At 43.9% G+C, this 26,594-nt stretch overlaps 2 protein-coding genes across 3 annotated transcripts in view; one reads left to right on the plus strand and one right to left on the minus strand.

Moving 5' to 3' along the window:
* Positions 1–189: 189 nt before the first annotated feature.
* Positions 190–11,581, minus strand: rasal3 (RAS protein activator like 3). The gene is made up of 19 exons (XM_031867059.1): positions 10,702–11,581; positions 8,363–8,490; positions 8,147–8,225; positions 6,963–7,030; positions 6,776–6,861; positions 6,075–6,204; positions 5,844–5,942; positions 5,082–5,756; positions 4,830–4,974; positions 4,593–4,737; positions 4,229–4,465; positions 3,937–4,138; positions 3,398–3,489; positions 3,179–3,292; positions 2,389–2,575; positions 2,027–2,137; positions 1,464–1,654; positions 1,046–1,130; positions 190–577 (listed from the first exon to the last, which is right to left on the minus strand). The coding sequence occupies exons 1-19, from the start codon at positions 11,318–11,320 to the stop codon at positions 467–469; spliced, it is 3,504 nt and encodes a 1,167-aa protein (XP_031722919.1). The 5' UTR covers positions 11,321–11,581; the 3' UTR covers positions 190–466.
* Positions 11,582–18,702: 7,121 nt separating this feature from the next.
* Positions 18,703–26,594, plus strand: part of LOC116394201 (SEC14-like protein 1) — a 30,192-nt gene continuing 22,300 nt past the window's right edge. The window contains exons 1-2 of one of the 2 annotated variants that reach the window (XM_031867100.1): positions 18,703–19,482; positions 20,826–20,915. In XM_031867100.1, coding sequence (XP_031722960.1) covers positions 20,853–20,915 — 63 coding nt within the window. In that variant the 5' untranslated portion in view covers positions 18,703–19,482; positions 20,826–20,852. Of the gene's footprint in view, positions 19,483–20,825; positions 20,916–26,594 lie in introns of those variants that run through there. The other variant, XM_031867099.1, reaches the window with a different exon arrangement.

The following is a 26,594-nucleotide window of genomic DNA, read 5'->3' on the forward strand; positions in this document are numbered from 1 at the left end:
TACAGTAATAACTACAATGCCACCAAAATACGCAGTGTCACATTTTGTGTTAAAAATTCAAAGCACAAATAAATTAATATTTTCCTTTTTTGTTGCTGAGGGATAATTGATCATTGAGAATATTAAGCATAAGTATTTGTCAAATTTTCTCAAGTGTGTGTGTGTGTGTACACAGAATGGTCTGAAAGAAACACTTCAGTATTTCTTTTATTTATCAGAAATGTTTACAAGTCACATATCTGCAGCCGGGATATACAGTGAAAGCTGAAATGCAGACATATCATGTAGGTTTTATGTTCACCTCAGTCAGAGTTTGCTCACTGAAATACGTTCTAAATATGTTCTTAAAATAAACTTACAAGTGATCAAGAGACCTGACTTCAGGAAATTACTTCCACATGAACTCTATGTATGTATTTACACAAAACTGTGACACTGCAGCTCTAAATCTTTTTACTGTCGGAGTTCAGTTGCTGTTGATGTGTTGCTTTTCCGGATGCTGAGTTTTATTTTGGCCACTGTTGTTGGCCTCAGTGAGTTGGTGAAGGTCCTTCAGCAGGTCTGCAAACTGCTCCTCCTGTGAGCACATAAAACAGATATCAGTATGTATTTATCCGGTCACTCATGGATGCTATTCAACCACTGTGTACTGTCAAAGAAGGGGTTTCACCCCACAATATAATTAATAACAGCTCATTATTTATTCAACTGCAGGCAAAACATTTAAAAGGGCAGCAAACACACTCACAAACACACTCACATGTATTTAAAATATTTAAAAAATTAGCATTGAATCACACAAATCGTGCAAATATACTGCTAAAACATTTGAAATGAATGCTTTTCACCTTGAAGCTGCAGAAGTTAACAAATTGAACTCAGTAGTTACAAGTTAGCCTGTGTTTAGCAATGAACTATACACTACAGAGTTTTATTATTATACAAAGTTCAGTGCAGTTTTGACTGACATGTGGATGAATAGATAAAAAGTGAATTATGAGATGAACTAATGAAGTTTGAAAATCAGCTTTTTCCGTCTTCTTACCAGTACGTTCATTCTCTCGGCCGCTGCAGTGGCAACACTTAGCTTCCTCTCATCTTCCTCCCTCTCCTCCTCAATCACACCAAGCCTGTGACAGATGGAAGATATGTTCATATAAACACCAAAATGACATGGAACCATCTAATATTTTACTGCTAATTAGTAACACTGAACACAGCCTAGCCTACAGCTTTCTACACCCGGTCCAATCTAAGTATTAACAGCTTTATTAATCTTTATGAGACTAATTAAAGTTATAAAGTGTGGAATACAGTATATGCAGACTGAATACACATATTCATGATAAAAACACAAAATGCAGGAAATAAAAAAACTTATTTTAAACTTTTTAAATATAAACAACTGGAAAACTTGCTGACAAATGCAGCATGCACATTACTTTTGAGCTTGACTGTTTTACCTGAAGGTGGCGCTGGCGAGCTGCTCCTCTCTAACATCCAGCTGATTCCGGATCTCGGTCACCTCAGCCTGCAGCATTGCATTCTGGTCCTGGCTTTGGATAATGAAGTCCTCCAGGCGCTTTGCCATGTCAAGCTCACGCTCTGTCACCTGCTCTATCCCCAGACGGAGCTCTGATAGCTCTTGAGCGTGCTGGGATGTGAATGACAATTTTACATTTCATGAAATTCCATTCCATTAGCTATACCTGCTTATCCTTTCATGGGGGCCGATCACAGCTGACATTGGGCGAGAGGTGGGGTACACCCTGGACAAGTCGCTAGTCAATCACAGGCCTGATAGCCATTCACGCTCACATTCACACCTACAGGCATTATAGAGTCACCAATTAACCTAAGCTGCATGTTTTTGGAGCACCTGCAGAAAACTCACTCAGGTCCTAGGAGAACATGCAAAACTCCACACAGAAAGGCCTCACCAGGTCAGCAGGTTCCTGACCCTGTGCATTTTATGAAATGTAATAATGAGATCTTTCGCTGTACAGCCAGAATCAGGTTGACATACCCTATCAAGTAAGTTGAAGTGCTCATTTTCAGGCTTCATCTCTCTTGACTCTCTGTTTTGGCTGACTTTGATCCATGGAACTGGTGCAGGTGCACGTTTGATACTGCCATTCTGAAACAAGAGCAGAGATAGTCTACTTGATTCCTTCTAATTAACCACACAAAGTCACACTATCTCAGTGCCTACATACATGTCAAAATATGGTGATTACAACTGATTAAAAATGCAATATTTTAAAATAGTGAACTAGTAAAATGTTAGGTATGTCTAGCAGTCTTTATACCAGTGGCACGAGCACATGACCTGCTGAGCTCAGTCACCAAAATAGCCGAACTAAGCTCACAGTTCCTCTTTATACTCACAGTATTTGGTGATGAGATAAGTGGTTGGTTGGTCTCCATCTCTTGCTCATTGTCAGATGTCGGCAGATTTTCAGAACTTGTCTGTCTCTTCAAGGTATGTTTAGCGTGACCAGGACGTCGATGTGGAGCACTCTGGGTTCTGGTGACTGGCTTCCTCTCTCTCATACTCCTCCGAGTCCTTCCATCCCTGTTGAAGTAATGAATGAATAAATATATTACTTATTTAAGTGCCTTACATCAAATGATGACATTTGGAAAATCTGCATATCATTTTAGCATCCTACATCTGTACTTTACACTGTGTGTATTTATTTGCATACAAATTGATCAAAGGATACCTGCAAGTCATTGTTGACTATAATATGACAGACGCCTTTCACTTACAACACACTTATTGCAGTAAACATAGTGAAACGGTACTTCTTTTTGTACATGGTTCATATGATATTCTAAATGTTTAACGGTATGGTTTGGGATGAAAAATATCCAATATAAAATGTTAATCACTTGTATTTGCATCCAAGGTGACTGTTATACTGGCCTGTCTGAAGAGCCCTTAAATGTAGGGTTGGTAATCCTCTTAAAAAACATTTTTGTTCTATTTGTTTAAATTTTCATTGCATCCCGACAGCAATCAATAAATCAAATGCTCTGGCAAAAAATGTGGAATGGATGGATGAGAGAATAAACCATTGGTAAAAAACTTAAGGGGCAGTCAGAAATTACCTTCATAGTTATTGACATCTTAAAAGCAATATTGGCTGAGCCCAGTAACATACAACTATCATACCCATCTCGTAGGCCTTTGGAGTCGACAGGAAGCTGCTGGAGGGATGATTGGTGAGGGCTGTACTTGGCCAAGTCTTTAGGAGGAATGTACATTGGCTTGGCTTGATCCATTTGGCTGCAAGAAAGAGTCAGCTAAGTAACATGTAACAACCTCATATTCAAGTTCCTAATACATTCCAAGTTGATGAGAAGTCAAATGTGATATAGACCTTCAACATACCTGCTAATTATGATCCGATGTGCTTCTGGGCCAAGTGACTCTGTAATCTGATTCAGAATCGAAGGCAGAGGGTGCAGCTTTTCAATTGTGTCCTGAGGGGAAACAAGCTGCATGTTAGGCCCCATTTAGGCACTCTTTAGTACCTTTAGTACCAGTACCTTGGTGCTTTGTATTGATAATAAAAATGCTATCAAAGCAAGCTGTACATGAAAACATCAAGATGTAGTCAATTATGCCTGACTATCTGGAGCTAGGCTGGCAGATTGAAATGAAACACAAATGTTCAGCTCTTTATCCAAATAGTTTCTGGATACAGATCACAGTTTTACTATCAGGTGTAAGCAGGCAATTAGAGACCTGTCCTGTTAGTCTCCAAATTGACTCATGGACACTGACAACTATACATAATGCAGAACAGACTACTGGTCCAATCATACACAAGCTTGCTGTTCATGTAAACATAAATGTTAAATACTGCAAGAGTTACACACAACTTTACAACTAACAACCAAACTGGACTCATGTATTTTCTGTCCTACCTGGTCCCTCTGATAGATGATGTCTACCAGAAGGCCATGGAGCACAGCCAAGCGTAGAGGCAGATCCACATAGCCATCAAAGGAAGACATTAGGATTTCTGTGTCTAGATTTGACACCGTTTGTAGAAAACCTCTCATTCCATCCCAGTGCTGCTGCAGGAATTCGTTCATGAAGCTCATGTACTCCTCCTTCTCTCCAAACCTGAATCAGAACAAAATGTTTCATTTACATAAGGTAAACTAAGTCAATTCTCCATTCTCTAGATTTTGTAGCAGATAAGAAGCCACTCACAGGGTGAAGTTGGCCAGATTCTGGATGACTTTGGCAGTTAAGGTGAGGGTACGCAGGGTGTTTGGCTCTGGATAGGGCTGTGTCAGGCCAAAAAGAGAAGGACTGAGGATAGCAGGGCATAAGAATCGAAGGAAGAGTGAAGCAGAGATGAGACGCTGGCCAATCTCTGGTCTGCCCTGGTCTTCACATAGCTCTACCCAGCTAGAGAAGATCTTGTTTAACTCTTCAGGAAAGGGTCTGGAGGCAAGAAACATATCAAGCATCAGCTTTGTGAATTGGACTTTTTCCTCAGCGCAAACACGAGCCTAAACATTGAATATTTGTTATTTCATGTCTTTTTCTATGATGAGTTCTCTTCTCTCACCCATGGGTCTGAATAATCTTCTGCACCACCTCCTCACAGGCTTCCATCAGGTGCTTCTGGTTGTTTGACAATTCAGAGGCAGGGCATTTACGAGGGTCAACTTCCCAGTTCTCCACCAAGGTGTAAAGACGGGTGATGAAGTCTCCTGTAGTGAAAAGACAGCACAGAGTTCGATGAATACAAAGCACCAATCAATACCAATTACAAGAAGCCACTTTTACCGTTGAGCTTCCTTACCTAGTGTGACAATGAGGTACTTTTGGCCAACCAGCTTCATGTATTCATCTATGGCTTTAGTGGCCAATGTGTTCTCTCTGAAGATCAATGCCTCCTTCTCTGCAAGACGCTCCACCTCTGCACTGCCCAGATCAAGGAGGAACTCCTGAAGCATACACATTTAGATTTGAAAACAAATTATTCCTTTTTGTTGTATTTTTTCAAATCAGATTTGGTGCAGTTAGCTTTTATGCATTTTCTTTGAGACTCTACCTTGGCTTTGCCAATGCTTTGCAATACATGAACCAGAGCTCCTGCCAGCTCTTCCTTCTCCTTCACATTCAGAAGTGGCTCCAGGTTTCTGCACATTTCCACATAATCCACCGTCACATACTCAGCAAACTCTTTGTATTTCTCCATGGGTAGCACTTGCAAATTCTGAAAACGAGCCTTGATGCGGAGTGAAGCCTGTGGACCCAGCAGTTCTTTGTTCCCCACTGTGCCTGAGGCCTTGTATGGAGTAATGGGATACCACTTCTCGTGATAGGTTCTCCTTTGTATCTCAGCTAAAGGTATGGCCACACTACCCAGCGGGTGTAGGCTGGATTCATCTCTTGAGTGACGCTTTTTCTTGGGGTCTTCTTCTCGGAAGAGGTGCAGGGTGATTTGGGCGACACACGGCAGGTTGTCTAGCTCAAAGAATTCTCCCCAGAATAACTGACACCCTCCAGCCACACCTCCACTGGCCCCCAGGCCTCCTGAAGACCCAGTAGAGTTGTCACCTGCCAGGCTTGAGCGGTTAGGCGGCTTGCCGACAGCTCGGCTGCTGGTGCGGGCGAACAGGGTCCCGTCCAGGTGTACCTCGCAGTAATAACTCCGTTTTGGTGGCAGATCCTTAGCTTCATTTACCCACAGACTCAGGGAGTTCTCTGTGCGCTCAATGTTATCCTGTGAACAGAGATGCATTGAACTCTTTTTATTGGGATTTTGAATAAGCATGATACATTGCATTAGAACAAATGGCTAATGGCTTACCTTGTTGGGCTGGGCAGCCCTTCTCAGGTCTTCAATCCAACGATCACGTTCGGCAGCTGAGGAGCATCCAAAGCAGTGGGTGTTCTCAGAGTTTATCACCTGCAATGAAACCAACAGGACCTTGTTAGCCTTACTGGGATATAAAGTGTCTTTTTCGACACAATTGAGGGCAATGTATGATGCTCCTTGAGTAGCCTGTATCTTAGACAGAATGCACAAGTCAAAGTTTACCTCAAAGCAGTACTTTTCCCCCAAAATAGAGCTGTGGACTGGCCTGATGACAGTGCTGGTGTCTGCACTCAGATCTAGACTCCCCAATGCACTGACTGGAATTGACACAGACTCCCGGGAACCATAGTGCCTTAGAAATAATCAGAGTTGAATAAGTCAGTCAAAATGGAAATAGTAAACATGTGAAGTGTGAAATAACATGATTTCTTAAGGGTAATACAATTTACTTTCACCTTTTACTACCCATTGTTAGTGCCCATGTGACTCTAGCTCATTGAAAGAACTTTCACAGACCTATGTAGGTACTATGAAAGGTTACATACATATGGAATAATATATTTATTGATAGATTAGAATTTCAACAATCAAGTCATTGGGGTAAGTTTCCAAAAGAAGGCCTTGTAGAGATCACATTGATTGCCATGCCATGTTGTACAGATATTCATGGTCCCCACAGGTTGTAGCCTACTGACATGGTACCTATACATCAGCATGTAAATATTGTCGTTGTGAGCATGTTAGCATGCTATTGTTAGCATTTAGCAAGACTTTATACATGCACTTAAATCTCATATTCAAGGTTTCATGTCAAATCTGATGTTCTGGCGTACAGCGCCAACACAACAAAGAATGGTTGAATGTCCAAGTATGCTTATGGACTGCACTGTATTTGCCTTCACAAATAGTACAGTGTACTTTACCTGCTTCCTTTGTTTAGTCCTTTAGGGGTAATTTGGGTGTTGCTGTTCCTCTTGGCCCTGTTCTCGAGACGTCGCTTGATCAGTGCCTAATGGCGAAGAAGGCAAGCATGGTGTATCAGGGCAATTATGTATTACGTCAACAGGAAATGCGGGGGTAGCAGTTATCTCTGTCGTGTACAATACTCACCCTCACACCGCCATCTTGATTCTTTGGTCGAGGGCCACCTGGTGACGCCACATGGTCAGGGCTACATTCTGAGTATCAGGAAGAAATTAACTCTTTGATATTGACAATGAACTGAAAATGTAATCTTTATGTCAGTGTGTTTCAATATTCTTGGTAACCTGTGTTAGTTCCACCAAAGCTAATTATACTGGTAGAAATATAGTTTCTTTCCTCTCAGGGTTTGTGGTCGATACTTTGAATAATTTCCAGGCCTCAAATATCTAAACAGAATGTTTAATTGGGTTCAAACCCCCCTGAACATTCTGTGTTGTCTCTGCTCCAACACCAATGCCAGCACTTATTTCTGCACTTCTACTGAAGAAAAAACAATTAGTTAAAGCTGTAATATTAGGAAATACCTTCAGATTAGGCCATACAGGATGTGGTATTCAGCTGGCCCTGCAGCTATCTAAACTTTAATAATTTTGTATACTTCGCTTGAAGACATTATTGAAAACTATTTAAAGCTTTGCAGAGGATGAAATTAGAAGATCACATTATGCCATGATTTCTCCTGATTTGTCTCTTCAGTGTCATTTTTTAAACCCTTCAGTTGTAAGGTAAAGATATATTTTAAAGTCAAATACGTGAATGTAGAAGTTTAAAATGTACTGTCAGACTGATTTTCCCTTACCGAAAGCCCCACCACAAACAATCCAGCGTCTAAATCCCATCATTTAGTCCGGAGTTGTTCCACAGTCTTGTTACTTTGATCTCAAGTGGTTCTGGCCTTTTTTAACTGTCCATTAACATCGGCCTTCTCTCTTCATCAACATGATGATGGTGACACCGAGCCAACGAGCCAACGAGCCAACGAGCCAAAAACAATACAGGATCAGTCACTTCCACAGTGCAGCTTCTTCATAAGCCAAGCAGATACTGATTATGCCCTTACTCTCACTACCAGCTTTCATTTGACTGTTGGAACACCCAGGCGAGATGTTATCTTCCCCAAAAAAACGTAGAGGAAGTAATTTGTCACTCGCACGCATAAACATTCAGCCATTTCCTCTGGGACTGTCTGCACAATCATACAAAATGCTGCTGTGATGTCAGTAGCTGTTTTGTTGGTCATACATGTCCAAATTTCCTATGGTTTGGCTTAGTGTCGTTTGTTCTTTATTGTGTGTGGGTGATATATTAACCTGTGTCGATATCAAAGAGGTTCTGCATGCTGAGGTTGGAGAGGCAGCTGCTGACTCGGTTTCGAGTCCACATCGTTGGCTGAGAAAGAGACACACACACAGACTTATTTTATCACTTAACTGGAAGTGTAGTGCTTACACCTTTTTGCTGCAGATGTAATGACTTTTAGTGAACTATGGGGAGTTGGTGAGTGGCACGTATGTGTGTGTTGGTACCTCTTCATCTGGAGAAATTAGAATTTGTCCATCTTCAAGCATACAATTGCTAATGTCCCACAAGGGCAGCTCCTGAGGCGGGGCCCATTGTAGTCTTGGGAGTTCAGCTGGTACAACCTCCTCCAAATCTGCCACAAAAACAGACATGCACACATAAACAGACATGCACACACAAACAGACATGCACACACATTGATATTTTTCACTATGCAGCTTGTAGAGAATTGCATTGAACTGTTGCAAGCGGTATAACCACACTATACAATCACATCTGATTTCTCACACTCTGCAGAACCAACTATATAGTCAAATGATAAATGTGAATAGTGCATGGACATAATTACAGGCACACGCTGGCCCTTGTTTGCTTTTTTTGTGGTAATTATGGCATGATGGCACGTATCTCCCACAGGACTTGGCCACTCCTATTTGTGGAGTTGCCGGCGTTACTGATGCTATCGCTCTCTTTTCATGACACACCAGGACGAACTACGCACATCCTGTGGTGCCTCTGTAGTTTTCCCTTAGTGTACACAACCTTCAACATGTATTTGCAAGAAACTTCAGGTTTCAATTTTCTCCTTTTCAATAAGCTTAATTGGCATGATGTTTTAATTAAAGTAAATGCAAGAATAGATAATAAACAACTGCAACAATAATACATCCATAAATAATGTGTATGTAAGATTTTCTCCTTGTTTATCAATATTTATAATCCAAATGAAATCTCTTTTACAGCTGGATGATTGTTGCTCAGTCTGTGTCTTGCCAACGTTTCTCATTGTTTCTGTGGTCTCAGTCAGCCGAGGCCCAAAGATGTACTTAGTTTTTGTTGTAAACTGACACCACGCTGCTGGAGACCAAGGCTGTATTGCTGGGCGCACTAGAGTAAAGGGAAGCACGGCAGAGCCAGAACCAGGACTGCAAGGGGCAGACTGTCAGACCTTGCTACAGTAAAATGAGAGGTTTTCTAAAGGGACTCAGGCGTTCGGAATCACTACCACTTTCGTCCACAGGAACTGCCAAAATTAACACAAAATAAAAGTTCCTTGTAGTAGCGTTTATGTATTTTTTTGTTCACTCTTGAATGCTATTTTTGTAAAATAATTAAAACACCTCAGTGCCACACAGTGGCCACACAGTGGCACTGAGGTGCCACTGTTTTGACATTGATGGCGCTGTAACAACCGAGGATTAAAAAAGGCAACAGTCAGTGAAAATTCATCACGAATGAAAAAGAACAAAGCCGTCGCTTTAACATTTTATTCAGCGATGTCCCTCTCAGGATCTAAATGGTAAGCCTGAAATGCTTTAGCTTTGAGTTCCTTCTCAGCAGAGCGGAAGTTTCCTGTGAGAGTGGTTTGTAAATTTTGCTCAGTATCGGAACTGGTTTGCTGCTCTACATTTACAGCTATATTTCTGGGTCATTTATCAGCAGTTTTGACCTTTTTTGGAATTTTGCTCTTTGCCATGTTCAGGAGCAAGGATTTTGCTCTTTGCCATGTTCAACTTGAGGGTTTGCTAGAACTCATAAAGAAATTCTGGGTTCTGCTACTCTGCTAGCTTTAGTCTTTTTTCAGAGGGGAAGGACATTTTCTGATAATTTGCATGAACAGACAATTGATTTATGTGTTTAAAAAACAGCAGTTGTTGATGCTGTAGTTCAAGCAATGTTTAATTACAGACATTTGAATCTTCACTTTTGCTTCACACATTTGTGTTTACCACTGATTGTGACATCCAATTTGGCGCATGTCTATAAATATTTAGTTAAGGTTACTACAGATCCTTCTGTATCGTCAGGCGCAGGGTTGACATCCTGTGTCATCACACATAACTTACAGGGAAACTGTAAGTTTATATATATATTATATATGTATATCTATATATAATTTATTGGTCGACAAATAAGTTCCAGTATCTCAGAATTTAACCTGAAGAGTCTTCAATTCATTGCAACTAGTTTTGTAGATATTCTAATATATAATTATATTATCGATAATGATCTTTTACTTTTATACTGTTCTGTTCCTCCTTAAGGTTGTCTTATTTTAAGTTAGTCAGCTTTGCTATTAGGTTGATTTTTATTACTGAGTTTGTCTAATATGGCACTAGCTACTGTAAGTGTGCACTGAATGATCCTACATACAGTAAGGAAATCATATTTAACCACATGAGGTGGCCATTTTGCTGTTTAACAATTATCTGGGGATTCACATTTTACCACAATTTGATGTATTTACCACAAGATTAATCATTCCAACCACAGCGCTACTCTTAAACATGAAATTGGAAGACCGAGCAATATAGTTGATGTAGTTTGACTAAACTGGGGTTACCTTGCAGTAATGTTGGGGTGCTGTTCCGACTCTGCAGCCTGGGCCTTTTGAGCTTCTGGGACACAGTCCTCAGGTACTTTTTTAGGAGCGCCCCGCTGCCTCCTTTCTGTGAAGGGTCTGTGGAGGAGACCCCTGAGGTCTCTGCAGCAGCTGACGATGATGCTGCATGAACTGAGCTGGCAGAGCCGGAGGAAGGGGACAGCGCTGCAAACAGTGACCCGGGAGGCTCGGACAGGGCCCTTCTGAAGGGGTTCTTTCTGGCGCCTTTATCCGGCTTGACTCCCTCTCCACCTTTCCCACTGGATGAATGTCTGTCTCCAGGGTCCTCGCTCAGGGCCTTGCGCCAGTTCTGCATCTTGCTCCATTTGTTGGTGGAGGCCTTTTGACTCTTATCGATTGTAGATGTGGAGGAAGCTGCTCCTCCTTCTCCATCTTCTTTCAAGTCATTGAGTTTTCCCTTTGAGCCGGTATGCCACTTGTACGTGTTGAGGGGGTCGGTGGTCTCAGAAGTTTGTCCTTGGGGAGGCTCCCCAGACGATTCCTTTTCCCTCTCTGGTGATCCCTGCTCCTTCGGTGGTTGTTGAGCTGCAGGCTCTAAATCTTTCTCCTCAGTGCCCATTTCTAGATTTTAGGGTGTGTGACTCAAGTTTTGTCTCTCCTCTCAAGGATGCATCAATCAAAGTCAAAATTTAAATTCAAATGCCTTCATAGGAGACCTCACCTGTTTCCCTGCTAATTCACTGCTGTCTTTGAGACTGTTGTGAGTGCTAAGGATGTCACAGTAGTCGATGCCTTCACTAGTTCTGTCTCTCTGCTTCTCTCGTTTCCTGTCTTGCCAAATGTTATCCGGCAACAACATGCAACTAGCTGCTCTGTCTGGGGTTGCTTTGCTGCAGCGCCCAGCTCCTCTCACTCACAGCGCACTTGCTTCCTCATGAAATGTCACAGAACAATTATTTTTTTTCTTTGCTTTATGTTTTCACCTAATACTTCCCTTCTTTCTCACTTCCTGTTCTGCTTTCATCCAAGGTATTCTAAGTATGATTTGATATTTCAGCTCCAATACTACCTCAAAGGAAACCTGCTTGTCTGTCTCTTCTTGAGTCATTTAGTCAGTCACACACTATGAATATGAGAAGTGTGGTTTTTCATTCTTCATTTAAATGGAGGACGCAACTTCATCTCTAACCCGTACTCTGTCTTCTATCATGCATTGAAAAATGTAATATTTTAATGATATTACATGTAAAGATCTACAACACAAATGTCACAAATGTCACACCAGTGACTATTATTAATTCCATGATCAATAAAGCGGTCTATTAGTAAAAGAGTGACAGTATCCACGTTGTCAGATACCTGTGGGTGGGTGTATGGACTGTTGACTGTTAAGATCAGTTTCCTGTCAAAGCGAGGCTGCGCTTCCTGCCAAGATCGGCTTGTCAGACTCTAAAAACCACTTCCTGCCCTCATGCTGCTCTCTGCTCACACCTGCAAGGACATGTTTCTGTGTCTCAGCAGGGCGAGATGTCACCATCAACGTCAGCCGTTGCCTGATGGCTAGAATATAGGTGGACAGCAAGTTACTGATGCCACTGCAGAACTCTACATATTGCGTGTAATATCATCACATAAATAAAGACCAGTAACTGATTTAAAACAGCTTTTTGTGCCAAATCTGGTTCAATCTCTAAATTACTCCATAGTAATCTTAAAATGAAACACACTATGACCATTAACAAATGCATAGATATGATTCATTTCGTTTAAAGAATCGGTTGTATAAAGTAACTGGAAGTTATATTTTAGTTTTATTGAGGCCCTCTGGTGGCTGTGTGCTGGTACTGATAGTGGTATTGAAATGATATTGAAAATGGGCATTGACTGAAGAGCTGCAATGATTAGTCATTGAAACGATCATCAACAGAAAATGAATTGCCAAATGTTAGCTGCTTCCAGCTTCTCAAATGTGAGAATGTGATGCTTTTGTTTGTGATACATTATTGTAAACTGAAGACTTTTGGATTTGTTATTCAGACAAAACATGTCATTTAAAGAGGTCACCTTGAGCTGAGGGAAATTATACAGGGCATTTGATCAGTATTTTCTAGACAAAATGACTAAAAACCTGATCAAGAAAACAATCAGCAGATAATGACAATAATCACATTTGTATCATAACAATCACCACCAGGAGCAACATTTTGCCATATAGCCTAATTAAGGAAAAGGTTTTTGTTTTTCTTGCATAGAATCAAGAAGAGACTTTTTCCACATAATTGTATATATTGTTTTAATCTATATTCGTTTTACCTTTACTGATCTGTAAAATACCATCATTAATATAATATCAAACAGTCTGCTGCCATGCTAGCGGCTCTGTGAGACTGTACTTCGCCTCAGTGGTGCTTTGAACTAAATGCTAACATACTGAGGTGTGATGTTTACTCAACAATCTCATTATTTCTGCAGGAATTTAGTCAAAACCATGTTAAGGGATCACCAAAGTTTTGGGAATTCCTCCTGTGGGGAAAAACAAATGTCTGAACCAAATGTCATCACAATCCCTCCAATAGATAAACCACAAATGTCAACCTGTGTAAGTCGCTCATCTGAGAACCATGAATGTCTTTTCCAAATTGTATATAGGCCAATCCTTGTGGATATTCCTGTGGGTAAGTAGAACATTTGACCTGCTGTTGGCAGTAGATGAATTCATTCTCCAGGTCCAAAAAGTGCCACCTGTACATTTATCGGCATCACTACTGTAGGATGATGTAACACAAGTTCAATCAGGAAAGACAACACACATATGACTGCAGAAGCTTTTTTTCAGATAAAAACTGATTGTGAAGAAGGCGAGTTTTCTCAGCTGTGAGGAAAAGTAGAATATATAGGGGTAACACAAACTGCAGCTGGGTACAATGTGATTTGTTCTACTTTTACTGTGGTGAGAAATTGGAAATATAAAGAGCATGATGTTGCTAAAACATCAGTTTATGGAATTAAGTCTGTTGGCATTTATGCCTCCTTAATTGCAATGCGTTGTAACTGCAGCCATTGCCCAGCAGAGCACACTGCATATCCTTGTCGTGACCCATTTGCCACAGATGCTGCTGTAATATTTCATTAACACATGCTCTTGATCAAAATCTGCACAGCTGATTAGACAAATTTTACAAGCATCCGCATACTGTTTTTGTTCTCTAAATTATTTTTATGAATCATCTGTATTTGTATTTAGTAGTCTTTTGAAACCCTCTCCAGAGGCCGTGAATCCTCCTTCATTTAGGTCACACATGCTTCACTTGATGATATATAAGGATTGTGCTCCTGGTTTCTTTTTTTGCTTTTATTGGACTTTGAGAGTGCAGGTAATAAAGGAAAGAGGAACACAAGGAAGGAGACCGGAGATGTGAGGAATGAAGACCAAGCTGTACATGAACCTGGGCTGTCACAGAAGCACAGTATTCGCCTTGATGGTATGTGATCTGCTTTCGCTTACTAATGGCAAAATCCACCCTTGCAGATCTACTGAACAGCAAACAACATGATGACTCTTTGCAATGATTCAATCTAAGCCAAAGTTCTGATATTTGCTGGCACATCCTGTTTTCATGGGAATGGTATGAATGGATTCTCAATTAATCAAATCCGCCATAAACACATTTTCCAGCCAGACTATACAATATCATTTAATGCAACATTTTAATGCATCTGCTGTTGTTCTTTAACATCTGGTGCGGTGGTAGACCTCAGTGTACAGACTCAACTAGCCTGCCTGTTAATGCTATCATCCACCGCCATCACTAATCTTATATAATTAGGATGTGACTGTACTTAACTCTGGGAACTAAACAGAAGCTTATGCCACAGCAAAGTCTACACATATTTGGGCAACACGTGTATATGAAACACACAGTAAAATAAATTTGTTCACGCAAATCTACTTCTCTAATTGAATCTTAATGGATGAACCACTTAAATGGGTTTGTGTTTTTCCACTTCATTTCAGTTACTTTGTGACAGTTATTATCACACCATGGGGTGATGCGGGGTGATGCAGGGTGATGCAGGGTGACCGGTCACAATTAACTTCTGTTTAATCTTTTTCAACAGCAGAGGTCTTGGATTACAGGTGTGTAAATTATATAGAATCAGCACTTTACAAAGCTTGTTATATGTGACAGTGATACAGAAACTATCACAGTCCAATGGCAGCATTCATTACCTCTGGCCAAAATAGCTCCCTGTCTCCATTTACATTTGGTATTTGGGTGTTTGGCATCTTGCCAAGGTGACACACTTTTGAGGGTAGGTGACCCAAAGACACTCCACGTTCTTTCATTCTGAACAGCTAAAAGAATGAGAGGGTTTGAAAGAAAGAGAGCGTTGGTGTCATCGCTTTTCATATATTGTAATTAAATTCAACAAACACCGATTTGACTCATTTATACACCGGTTTTAGGCATTGTTAGTCAGACAGCAAGCCTGAGGTGTGGGGTTTGTAGGATGAGGACATGTATAAGGCAGTGGGGGTCTGAAATGCCATTGGTTGAAACGTGGGAAATTAAAGACTTGACATGTGTGAAGCTTCCCCCACACTAGAGGCTTTTCTTTCTTCCATCCATCCATCCATTTTCCACCGCTTATCCGGGGTCGGGTCGCGGTGGCAGCAGGTCAAGCAGGCCGACCCAGACCTCCCTCTCACCGGCAACATGTTCCAGCTCATTCTGGGGGATCCCGAGGCGTTCCCAGGCCAGCTGGGAGATGTAATCTCTCCAGCGTGTTCTGGATCTTCCCCGGGGTCTCTTCCCAGTTGGACGTGCCTGGAAAACCTCCAGTGGGAGGCGTCCAGGAGGCATCCTAATTAGATGCCCGAACCACCTCAGCTGACTCCTTTCGACGCGAAGGAGTAGCGGCTCTACTCCAAGCTCCCTCCTGATGACCGAGCTCCTTACCCCATCTCTAAGGCTGAGCCCGGCCACCCTACGGAGGAAGCTCATTTCGGCCGCTTGTAGCCGCGACCTTGTCCTTTCGGTCACGACCCAGAGTTCGTGACCATAGGTGAGGGTAGGAACGTAGACCGAGTGGTAAATTGAGAGCTTTGCCTTCCGGCTCAGCTCCCTCTTCACCAAGACGGTCCAGTGCAGCGCCTGTTTTACTGCTGCAGCTGCACCGATCCGTCTGTCGATCTCCCGCTCCATCTTACCCTCACTCGTGAACAAGACCCCGAGATACTTGAACTCCTTCGCTTGAGGTAGGCACTCCGTCCCCACCTGGAGGGAGCAATCCACCGGTTTCCGGCAGAGAACCATGGCCTCAGATTTGGAGGTGCTAACTCTCATCCCCGCCGCTTCACACTCGGCTGCAAACCGCCCCAGTGAATGCTGGAGGTCACGATCCGAGGAGGCTAACAGGACCACATCATCTGCAAATAGCAGAGAAGCGATCCCGAGACCCCCGAGACTGACGTTCTCCGCCCCCAGGCTGCGCCTAGATATCCTGTCCATGAAAATCACGAACAGGACCGGTGACAAAGGGCAGCCCTGGCGGAGGCCAACACCCACCGGGAACGTGTCTGACTTATTGCCGAGAATGCGGACACAGCTCCTACTGCAGTCGTACAGAGACCGGATCGCCCGTTGTAACGGGTCCGGCACCCCATACTCCCGCAGCACCCCCCACAAGACCCCCCGAGGGACCCGGTCGAAAGTCTTCTCCAAGTCCACAAAGCACATGTAGACTGGTTGGGCAAACTCCCAGAACCCCTCCAGTAGTCTTGCGAGGGTAAAGAGCTGGTCCACTGTTCCACGGCCGGGACGGAATCCGCACTGCTCCTCTTGAATCTGAGGTTCGACAAGCGGTCGGAGCCTCCTTTCCAGCACCCTGGCATAAGCCTTCCCCGGGAGGCTGAGTAGTGTGATACCCCGGTAATTCGAGCACATTCTCCGGTCCCCCTTTTTGAAGATGGGAACCACCACCCCGGTCTGCCATTCCATGGGCACTGATCCCGACCCCCATGCGACATTGAAGAGGCGTGTCAGCCAGGACAGCCCAACTATGTCCAGCGCCTTCAGCATCTCAGGGCGGATCTCATCCACCCCCGGCGCCTTGCCACCAAGGAGCTTTTTAACTACCTCAGCGACCTCTGCTAGGGATATGGGTGAGCCTCCCCCTAGGTCCTCAGGCGCTGCCTCCTCTGCAGAGGACATGTTGGTCGGGTTTAGGAGTTCCTCAAAGTGCTCTTTCCACCGCCCGACGATGTCCTCCGTCCGGGTTAGCAGTTCCCCCCCCTGCTGAGAACAGCCTGGGGTAAGCCCTGCTTTCCCTTCCTGAGCCGTCGGATGGTTTGCCAGAACCTCCTTGAGGCCAACCGAAAGTCCTTCTCCATGGCCTCCCCGAACTCCTCCCATGCCCGAGTTTTAGCATTCGCGACCACCGCAGCTGCAGCCCTTCTGGCCTGCCGGTACCTGTCAGCTGCTTCAGGAGACCCCTGGGCCAACCAGGCCTTGAAGGTCTCCTTCTTCAGCTTGACGGCTTCCCTCACCTCCGGTGTCCACCACCGGGTTCTCGGGTTGCCGCCACGACAGGCACCGATGACCTTCCGGCCACAGCTCCTAGCGGCCGCGTCCACAATAGAGGCTTTGAACATGGTCCACTCGGATTCCGTGTCCCCAACCTCCCTCGGGATGTGTGAGAAGTTCTTCCGGAGGTGGGAGTTAAAGACCTCCCGGACAGGGTCCTCCGCCAGACGTTCCCAGTTCACCCTCACTACACGTTTGGGTTTGCCGGGTCTTTCCAACCGGTTCCCCTGCCATCTGATCCAACTCACCACCAGGTGGTGATCAGTTGACAGTTCTGCTCCTCTCTTCACCCGAGTGTCCAAGACATACGGCCGCAAATCAAATGATACGATTACAAAGTCGATCATTGATCTCCGGCCTAAGGTGTTCTGGTACCAGGTACACTTATGAGCCACCTTATGTTCGAACATAGTGTTCGTTATGGCCAAACCGTGGCAAGCACAGAAGTCCAATAACGAAACACCATTCGGGTTCAGATCGGGCAAGCCGTTCCTCCCAATCACCCCCCGCCAGGTTTCTCCGTCATCGCCCACGTAAGCGTTGAAGTCCCCCAGGAGAACTATGGAGTCGGTAGGCGGCGCCCTTTCCAGGACCCCTCCCACCGACTCCAAGAAGGCCGGATACTCTGAACTGCTGTTTGGTGCATAAGCACAAACCACAGTCAGGGCATTGCTCCCGGCAACCCGTAGGCGACCCTCTCGCTCTCCGGGGAGAACTCCAACACAGCGGCGCTCAGCCGGGGGCTCGTGAGTATCCCCACTCCCGCCCGGCGCCTCTCACCCTGGGCAACTCCGGAAAAGGACAAAGTCCAACCCCTCTCCAGGAGCTTGGTTCCAGAGCCAACGCTGTGTGTGGAGGTGAGTCCAACTATTTCTAGCTGGTATCGCTCCACCTCCTGCACCAGCTCCGGCTCTTTCCCCGCTAGCGAGGTGACGTTCCACGTCCCTAGAGCTAGTCTATGCCGCTGGCGATCGGCATGCCCGGGCCTCCCGCCCGACCCGCCGCCCGGTCTGCATAGCACCCGACCCCGATGCTTGTCCCTGCGGGTGGTGGGTCCACAGGGTGGCTGCTCCATGGTGTTTATTCGGGCTGAGCCCGACCGGGCCCCATGGGCAAAGGCCCGGCCACCAGACGCTCGCCTACGAGCTCCCCTCCTGGGTCTGGCTCCGGGAGGGTGCCCCGGTTTCCCTGGTCCGGGCGAGGTGGCTGTAGTCCGTGGGCTAACTATCATAGGGGTTGTTTTGAACCGCTCTTAGTCTGGGCTCTCCCCTGAAACCTGTTTGCCTTGGGAGACCCTACCAGGGGCTAATGCCCCGGACAACATAGCTCCCAGGATCACTGAGCCACTCAAACTCCTCCACCACGATAAGGTGGCGATTCACGGAGGAGCTTTTCTTTCTTTTCTTTTGCAATTCTAAATAGCGCCCCTTTAACAAGCAGGTCGCCCTAAAGTAACCCTCACCTTCTGTCCATGCTCAATCTCATATATTCTTTTTTGGTGAAATGTCAGTCTCAATAGCAACATAATTTCCCCCCTAATGCCAATACACACAATACACAATACACACAACACTGGACTAGAAACATACCGTATGATCTGGTAGTGTGACATGCTGATCTGGTTGCAAAATAAAACTAGAGATAAACTGTGCTCATCATGACAAATTCTCAGATATAAAACAATAAGGCCGTAACTATGCTACTGCTCATAGATGACTGTCCTCTGGTGTTTTGTCGTTCACTGTGGTCAGGCGTGGATTTTTATGAAAGCAGCACTGCGCTGCTCTGAGAGGTGGAAAAAAACTGGGTTTAAAAAGGGGAGGAGCCACGGCATCACATCACATCACAGGCATGACTGAGAGAGGAGGAGAGGACTGAGAGTCCTTCTGTTCCGACACATTCATCCATTTAAGGGTGATTTAAAGCTGGACGGCTGTTTAAGATATTCAGTCTATCGCTTTTACTCTTCCAGTCGGAGTCGGACCGCGAGGAGGACTTGCTAGCTACCTCCTCTGGCTACATGGCCAGCTAGCACAACAGAGCTAAATATTAGCTTCTGGATTCAGCTTCACCACCCGGCGAAGTGAAGAGCCGAGGAGGGGATGGCAAGAGTTTGCTTGGATAACCCTTTCGGAAGAAACAGCGACTAACCAGACTAAACCAGCCCAGATTTATTTACTTCTTTGAATCACCGGTAAGCACCAGTTATGACGAAGTTGACAGCGATTTGAAAAACGTTAAGTTAGCGCTAGCTCGCGGGCTAGTCTCAATTAGCAAGCACTGTTATTGTTTCAGTTTACATTAACAAGTCGGCGTGTGTGTTGTTATCTATAAAGGTGGTCTATATACCAATAAGTAAGCTGTTGCTGAGTTTCAGCTTCTTTTTTTAGCCATATGGAGATTTAGCGTTAACGTTACAGACGTTTCATGTGTAGGTGTCTGACAGCGTGTCACCTGAAATCTCTTGATTAACACATGACTGTTACTGAAGTAATTGTCTTGTTTTGCCGTGTCTTCTGAAGTTGCGGACAGACCCTGAAGCATGACGGTAATTATGTACAGCAGTAGCACTCGTTAGCCATAGAGGAATACTGTGATTTGTATGCTGTTGGTCCTAACCCCGGTTATTATTAGTGTGCCTCCCCTGATCCCTCTGTACGAAGAAGTGCTTGGACTTTAGCTAACCCCTCCTACTTGTTGCCATGTTCCCATCCCTGCATCGCAGGAGTCACATTCGTGTGTCAGCATGCTGGACAAATACAGAACATGAGGTTCAAGCCACTTTGCACTTTCTTTTTAAATTGCCTGGAGTAAGCAGAAACGTTACACCACATTCTTTAGTTTGCATTAAAACTCAGTGTGTACATTTGTCTGTTAACTACTAATGTTCAATAGAAGATTATTCTCTTATCCAGATGTTTTTACTCTGTGTCATCCTGTTCTCTATCCTCTGCTCCAGCATGTGGAATGTTTACATTTTTAAAGAATGAGCACCACCTGTATATTTTTTATTATTAAGTAGAGTGTTGTTGTGTGTAGCTGTTACCCTAACTTCTGCAGAGATTGTAGATGCACTTAGCTTAGTTATAGGCCATTCCCAGTAGTTTCCAGTGAGAAGCCATTGCAGTGGTATAGTGTCTGTTTGATAGATGAGCGGGGCATGCTGCATCCATTGATCGGTGACGCCATCGGTCACGGCTCAGGAGACTTCCCTTCTGCAGCCCATAACTATACACATTTTTATTTAGTTCATAGGGCTGCTTGCCAACACACCCACACATACACACACACACACACCTGGTATCATTCAAGCAGTCGGCCACACCTTTTACTTAATTACACGCTGAGTCTCCTCTTTTAGGGCCAGATGCTGCCATAGTGCTGTGATTTTGGTACTCAGCAGCAACACAGTTATTGTGATGATGGCAAAAGTGAATGAAATGCCGCCTTACATCTCTGCTCTCTTTTTTTCACAAGTGCCTGTGAGCATAGCTTGTTATTTCTTTTCTGATTTGATTTATTCTTATTCCCGTTCAGGTTGTTGGTGTTACTGCGATCCCCACCATGGTGCAGAAGTACCAGTCACCTGTGCGGGTGTACAAGCATCGCTTTGAGCTGGTGATGGCGGTAAGTGTCTTCTACCTGTATTCACAGTCACCTCTCTGTAATATTGAGTTATGTAATGCTGGCGTGTGGGTGCTTAAGAGGTCGCCCTCAGAAGGTAGTCATTTGAGCAGAATTACACACCTTGCATGTTATTTGCTCACAGATTCAAAATGCTGTTGCTGGAAGCAAACTGCATTGAGGTTATCCTCACGTGGCACACACACGTTTTCTTATGTCTTGGGCGACTGAAATGACCGACTCCATCGGGCTTCCTGCCATCTCAATGTTTAAGATCCGTTCGTCGTTCACTAAGATGTGCAACCATTGTGCTGTACATTTGCACACTCAGCATCTGAATCTATTGTACGGCTGTGCTGTTATGTCAAACAGAGTTTCCACCTTGGTGTAAAAAAAATAAAAAATTCAGTGCCTTTCATGGCTTTTAGTGTCAGCCTTGCTGCGTGTTGTCGTTCACTTTCAAGCATGAGTTCCCTTGTTCAGTGCAGAGAGACTCATCTCCCTCTCCTCTCGCTCTTTTTTTTGAAAAATGGCTTTCTCCGCAGAATTCCTTGTGCCATCTTTGCTTTCTCTCCCTAACGTTTGGACCTTGTCTTCATTTCCCCCTTTCTGCATATAATTTGACATCCAAATCTGTTAGTCTTTACCCCTGTGCAGTCGGACAGAGGCTGTGTGGAAGGTTCACTGGCTAAAGGGCTCCAGCAGCCAGCAGATAGAAAACACTAACTGATTGAGTCCCTGCAGTGTTTCATGACAACACTGGATCATGTAAAAAACAATGAAATAATAGATTTTCAACATATTTTCACACCTTATCTCTGTAAGATAGATTTATTTTCTTTTTTAATTCAGTGGGAAAAGAATGACGAGCGATAGTGTGCTAAACCATGAACTATAATCTCACAGTGGATGGATGGTTTACTCAGCAATCTTTTGACCTCAGCTGCTGTTTGTCAGTAATGTGCTGTTAGTGCATGCCTGAAGAGTCCTGGTCTGATTATACAACTGTCAATTTCAACCAAACAGTCTAACTAGTCAAAGATGCTTTATTGCTGTGCTGATTATTTTCAGCAATGAATGGCTTAATTCATTTAAATGACCTCTGATCACCAGGAAGTTAGTTGGGAATTACGTCCTTTTAACAGCCTGTCCTGTGTCTGCTGCTGCTCTCTTTAAATGGAAATCTGCATTCTCTATCAGCCTGAACAAGGGTGCAGGAAGACAAAATCTCCTGAGCACTGGCTGGATTGAACACTGGGCGAACGGATGGCTATAAATAGAGGGCTGGTCCTTACACCTGGGTCTAAGCATGCAGCCGAGGGGGGGAATAGTAACAATAGCGAAGCAGAACTACATCATTTGTCACCAGGGCAGCAACGGATAAGGTGGATTTTAAAAGTTGAATACAGGAAAAGAAAAAAAAAACTCTGACTCTATAGTGAATTTTAGAATTAATAGGTGGCAGAAATGTTCAGTCAGTTTGCTGCATTTGGATTCTTTTCTTTTTTTTTTTTTTGCGACTTTTCTCTGCAGTGAGTATTTTTTGCAGACACTGCAGAGCTGACCTTATGGTGCGTCACAACACGTACTGGTTCTTTTTCATTTAAAACTCAGTGAAATCTGTCCCCTCTCACTTCCTCTATAGCAGGGCTGTCTCCTCTGCTTCATAGTAGTGCAACAACCTCCTGCATTTGTGGGAAACTATCACAAAGCATTGATGGAGTGTTTCTGTTTGTTGTTTTTAACAAGAACCAGCTTCTTTTTGTCAAGACTACTTTCACTTTCAATGTGTATAAGGTGTATATATTGTGCTGGCAGGCCTAGGCATTATGCAGAGTACCAAATGATCTGCACATTACTGTGTTGGGCCATAGCTTAGTTCGGCCTTGTTATTCTTCCCTCCAGTTCCTCTTTCAGAGGCTTCTGAAATATTTGCCAGTAATGGCTTTTCCGTTTTGTCTGCTGGGGGATTATATTTGACATTTAGCTCGGAGGAATTTGGAGTTGTCTCTCCATTTGACTCTGTTGTTTGGATACTGTCAGCTCCTTTTAAAATAGCCATTTACTCTTCTGAGAGTAAAAACCAAGGTTTTCCTCTGTTAAAGCCTTTTATGTGGATTCTTTTAGTTAACATCTTAGCTTAAACTCAGCCTCTCTTCACTTTAGCCTGAAGTATCCAATCGCCTCAATGACAGGTGCTATTAAAGTATGTCAACCCCTGCATAACACTGCTGTGGCTCGAGTGTACTGTTGCATAAGTCCTGCTCGTATCTCAGATGGCCTTCAGCTGTTTCTGTTCTGCAGCAGTTACTGTACCCTGCTCGAGCATATTAATCTCGGTATTCCTGGCGTTGACGGCCTTTTGGCAGATTTGACACTCTTCTCAGAACTTAGTAGTTGAAAATACACTGCAACAATCATGACGTACTTTATCTTTTACATTTTTACCGAGCCAGCATCGTCTTTAACGGCAATCAAGTCTATTGTTTAGAAAGAAGTCACCTGGGTTTACCACAATGCGGACATAATAATAAAGCAAGAAAATAAACCGTCAACTCCCTTGTATCATTGGGAGGTGTTGTTTTACTTGTTTTGATTTTGGCTTCTGCTTGAAGGCTATGAAATCAACTTGACGGGACTAGATGTGACACTTGATTAAAGATTCTTCTGTAACATTTCACTGAGTGATTTATAGCAGGAACACCTGATGCTGAGAGTTAAATAGTATCAAAGAGACCAGCTCCTGAAAGTCCTGACTAGATTAGAATGGTGCCAGAGTGAAACGCACTCCACAGCACCGTCAGTATGTATCCTCTTAGAAAACTCTAAACTTCCTTTTTGGATGAAGTAATCTCGGGCGCAGATCTAAGAAGGATGTGACTGTTGTTGACTAACAGCCGACTGGCTTTGTTTGAGCCTTCTTATTGCCACACAAAGTTGGCCTGCTCTTTTTATTGTTGAGGAGTTTGGAGAATCACTGAAGTAAGGAAGTACCTCAGCAGCCACAGCAGTCCCTTGAGTCTGCTGCTGCATCTCAATAACAGGAAATGTAGTCGATGCTTTTTGCTGCTGTTATCGCAACAGTTCCAGTTTCAGAGCCTTTAGTCTATCCTCGGGGAGGCACATAGGAATGTCAAACACAATACCACTCTCGCTGTTGTTTCACAGCTGAAGGGACAGTTGCTTCTGGAACACATCCACGAATGAAGAATGACCTCAGTAGCCACAAGAGAAATAAAAAAAGGATTAGTCTGGAATAGTACATAACTGGGAACTTGATGCTTAAAAGACAATAACTATATCTTAAGTCCCTCAACTCCCAGATAAGCGGCCATGCTGCAAAGAGGTATTAAATGAGTCAAAGTGTTCCTGCTCTAGGGAAACGTATGGGCCTGTAGCTAATCCACAGGGACAAAGTGTTTTGGTCCTTCCCCTGTCACAGTAGAGTTTCTACAGGGGAATAAAAGAACAGGATGTGCCATGCTAGTGTGGTGCCTGCTGGGACATTTCCTTCATATTGACTAAATCCTCTTTATCAGTGGCAGCACAAACAAATACATATACTTTGGAAAATTAACCGACGTATTAGGCTGAGCGCTGTCTGCTAACACAGTAGCCTCTGGGCAATACCTGTGCTGCTTCAGACTCTGAATCTCAGCATGTCCCTTTCTCTGCGGCCCGCGCACTCTGTTTATCTCAGGTAAAAGAAACAGGTGAAAGGGTGCACACTGCACACACCTCCTTCTCAGACAGACTGGAACCTGTTATTAGCTTGATAACCTGTTATTAGTGAGGCCCTCAGTGAAAATGATTGTTTCCTGCGATCCAGCTCAGGTCTCTGTCACAGTTCAGTTACATTACGTACGGGAAAGAGACGCGACCAGCAGTGAAACAGGACACCCGTGATAGTTTGGTAGGGGACCTCGTCTTTTGAAGTGTTGTGACCGTTTTTAAACTGCATCACCAGCTTTGAGTCCACTCAATAGAAAACACAATTAGCAGTTCTGCCTTTTGATTCCTGTCGCTAGTGTGTCATGAGCTGCTGCTGCGACCTGAATTTTTATTTAGGTTTTGTTCCTTTTATAACGGTGGTATTCAATTAAAGTTCAACAAGGTCCAGTTAGAGAGAATTTTCTCACGCAAAGGTCCGGAACATCACAATAATGTCTAACTGGCGTTATGATTTAGTCCCATATATATTATCATTACCTCTCTGGTAACATCATTGTTGGGGAGTGAATTCATGCGTTAGGATTCTGATCATATTCGGCTCTTAGATTTATTTTCTGTGACTTCGTTTGGGATGCGAGTGGGTACGTTTGCTCAAAAGATTTGTGCTTTGTCTCTTTAGTGTCGCTTCACATTGCTGCTTTGAATAATCGCCACAGTCTCTGAACATATGAGACACACTGGTTTTAAACTGCCCGTGGGAAGAATGAACATTTAACAGTCTGTCCATTCTTGGTTAAAGGCTCTGGTCTCTCTGGTCTCTCTGACCACTTTTCTCTTCTTGGAGAACGTCATGTGGAATAACTTCTCTGACTCACGTAATTCTCCTGCTCTTCGTTCTGTTTCCTCGTCTCTCCCCCGTGTGTCTGAGTCTCACTTGAGTCTGGAAACTTATCAGAATACACATATTTGATTGGCTGAGTAGCATCAGGTGATGTGATTTACAACGCATGTAATTGGTCGGTTTGCTACCTGGACCGCTGAATGAGTGCCGTAAAGGCTGGAAAAGCTGCGCCGGTTAAAATAGAAGCGCTTCGTCCAAATTGAATAATTCGGTTTTAGGTCTGCCCATTAGTGAAACTGGATCATGTAAGGAAACTGAGCCCCTATCATGCAAAACAGAAATAAGAACATGTTAATCAATTAAGCCCACGGGTTCAGTAGATGCTTCTGCATGTCAGTTTTGCCTGTTGGTTGGTTCGATAACGGCACCAAAGTCCAGCTGTTGTAAGACAACAGAGCTCATGTTACCAGGTTTGATTTTTTTGGGGGGTAATTTTTGCTGCAGCACTTGGGAGCTCAGATTCTGCACAGTCTGCTTATTCTGTCTTCTTTTGCACCATGAACTACTTTGTGCCTGCTATAACTCTCTCAATGTGGGTCAGCCCTAGCACGGTGTTGGATCACCAACACAGTGTTTTGTGCCAGTTTGCTGCAGAGCCGGTGTTCCTAAACCTGGCTCATCCTACATTAACCTCTCTTTGTCTGGCCTGGCTAAGCGCTGAGCGGCCCTGCCAGGGTGACATCCGGTCCCACCGTGTCCTGAGTCCTGACCCACTTAAGGCCAGGTCCGGTTAAGGCTTTTTGCAAACCAATTCTATGGCGCAGCAGCAGTTACTTTATTGTTTTAATCCATCTGTGAGCTGCCAGGCTTTTTGTGTGGCTTATCTCACCTAAAGGTGTCGCGTCTACAGGCGCCTAGTTATACAAGCAAAGATTCACCTTCATGTCAGCCTTGCCTGAACAGCGAAATGGAGTGATTTTATTCATGCAATCTTTTTTCTTTTGGTCATGGAAATGTGGCCCATTGAAAAAGAGAGCATAGACAAATGGAATGAAATGGATTACACTTCATTCTCACTACGATAGTTATTCGTACAGAGCTCCTCAAGAGAGATTTAATATCAAGGCATTTAGTATTCCTGCTCCGGTGAAATGTTTTGCTGTTTATGT

The sequence above is a fragment of the Anarrhichthys ocellatus genome, unplaced genomic scaffold, assembly GCF_004355925.1.
Source record: "Anarrhichthys ocellatus isolate YVR2014 unplaced genomic scaffold, GSC_Weel_1.0 scaffold38, whole genome shotgun sequence".
Lineage (NCBI taxonomy): Eukaryota > Metazoa > Chordata > Actinopteri > Perciformes > Anarhichadidae > Anarrhichthys > Anarrhichthys ocellatus.

Excerpts from the sequence above, each read along its gene's own strand:
- rasal3 (XM_031867059.1), bottom strand. The coding sequence starts at position 11,320 with ATGGGCACTGAGGAGAAAGATTTAGAGCCTGCAGCTCAACAACCACCG. Across the intron at positions 6,862-6,962 it reads ATCAAGATGGCGGTGTGAGG|GCACTGATCAAGCGACGTCT; the intron begins GTGAGTATTGTA and ends CTTCGCCATTAG. Across the intron at positions 3,490-3,936 it reads TCATCTATCAGAGGGACCAG|GACACAATTGAAAAGCTGCA; the intron begins GTAGGACAGAAA and ends GTTTCCCCTCAG.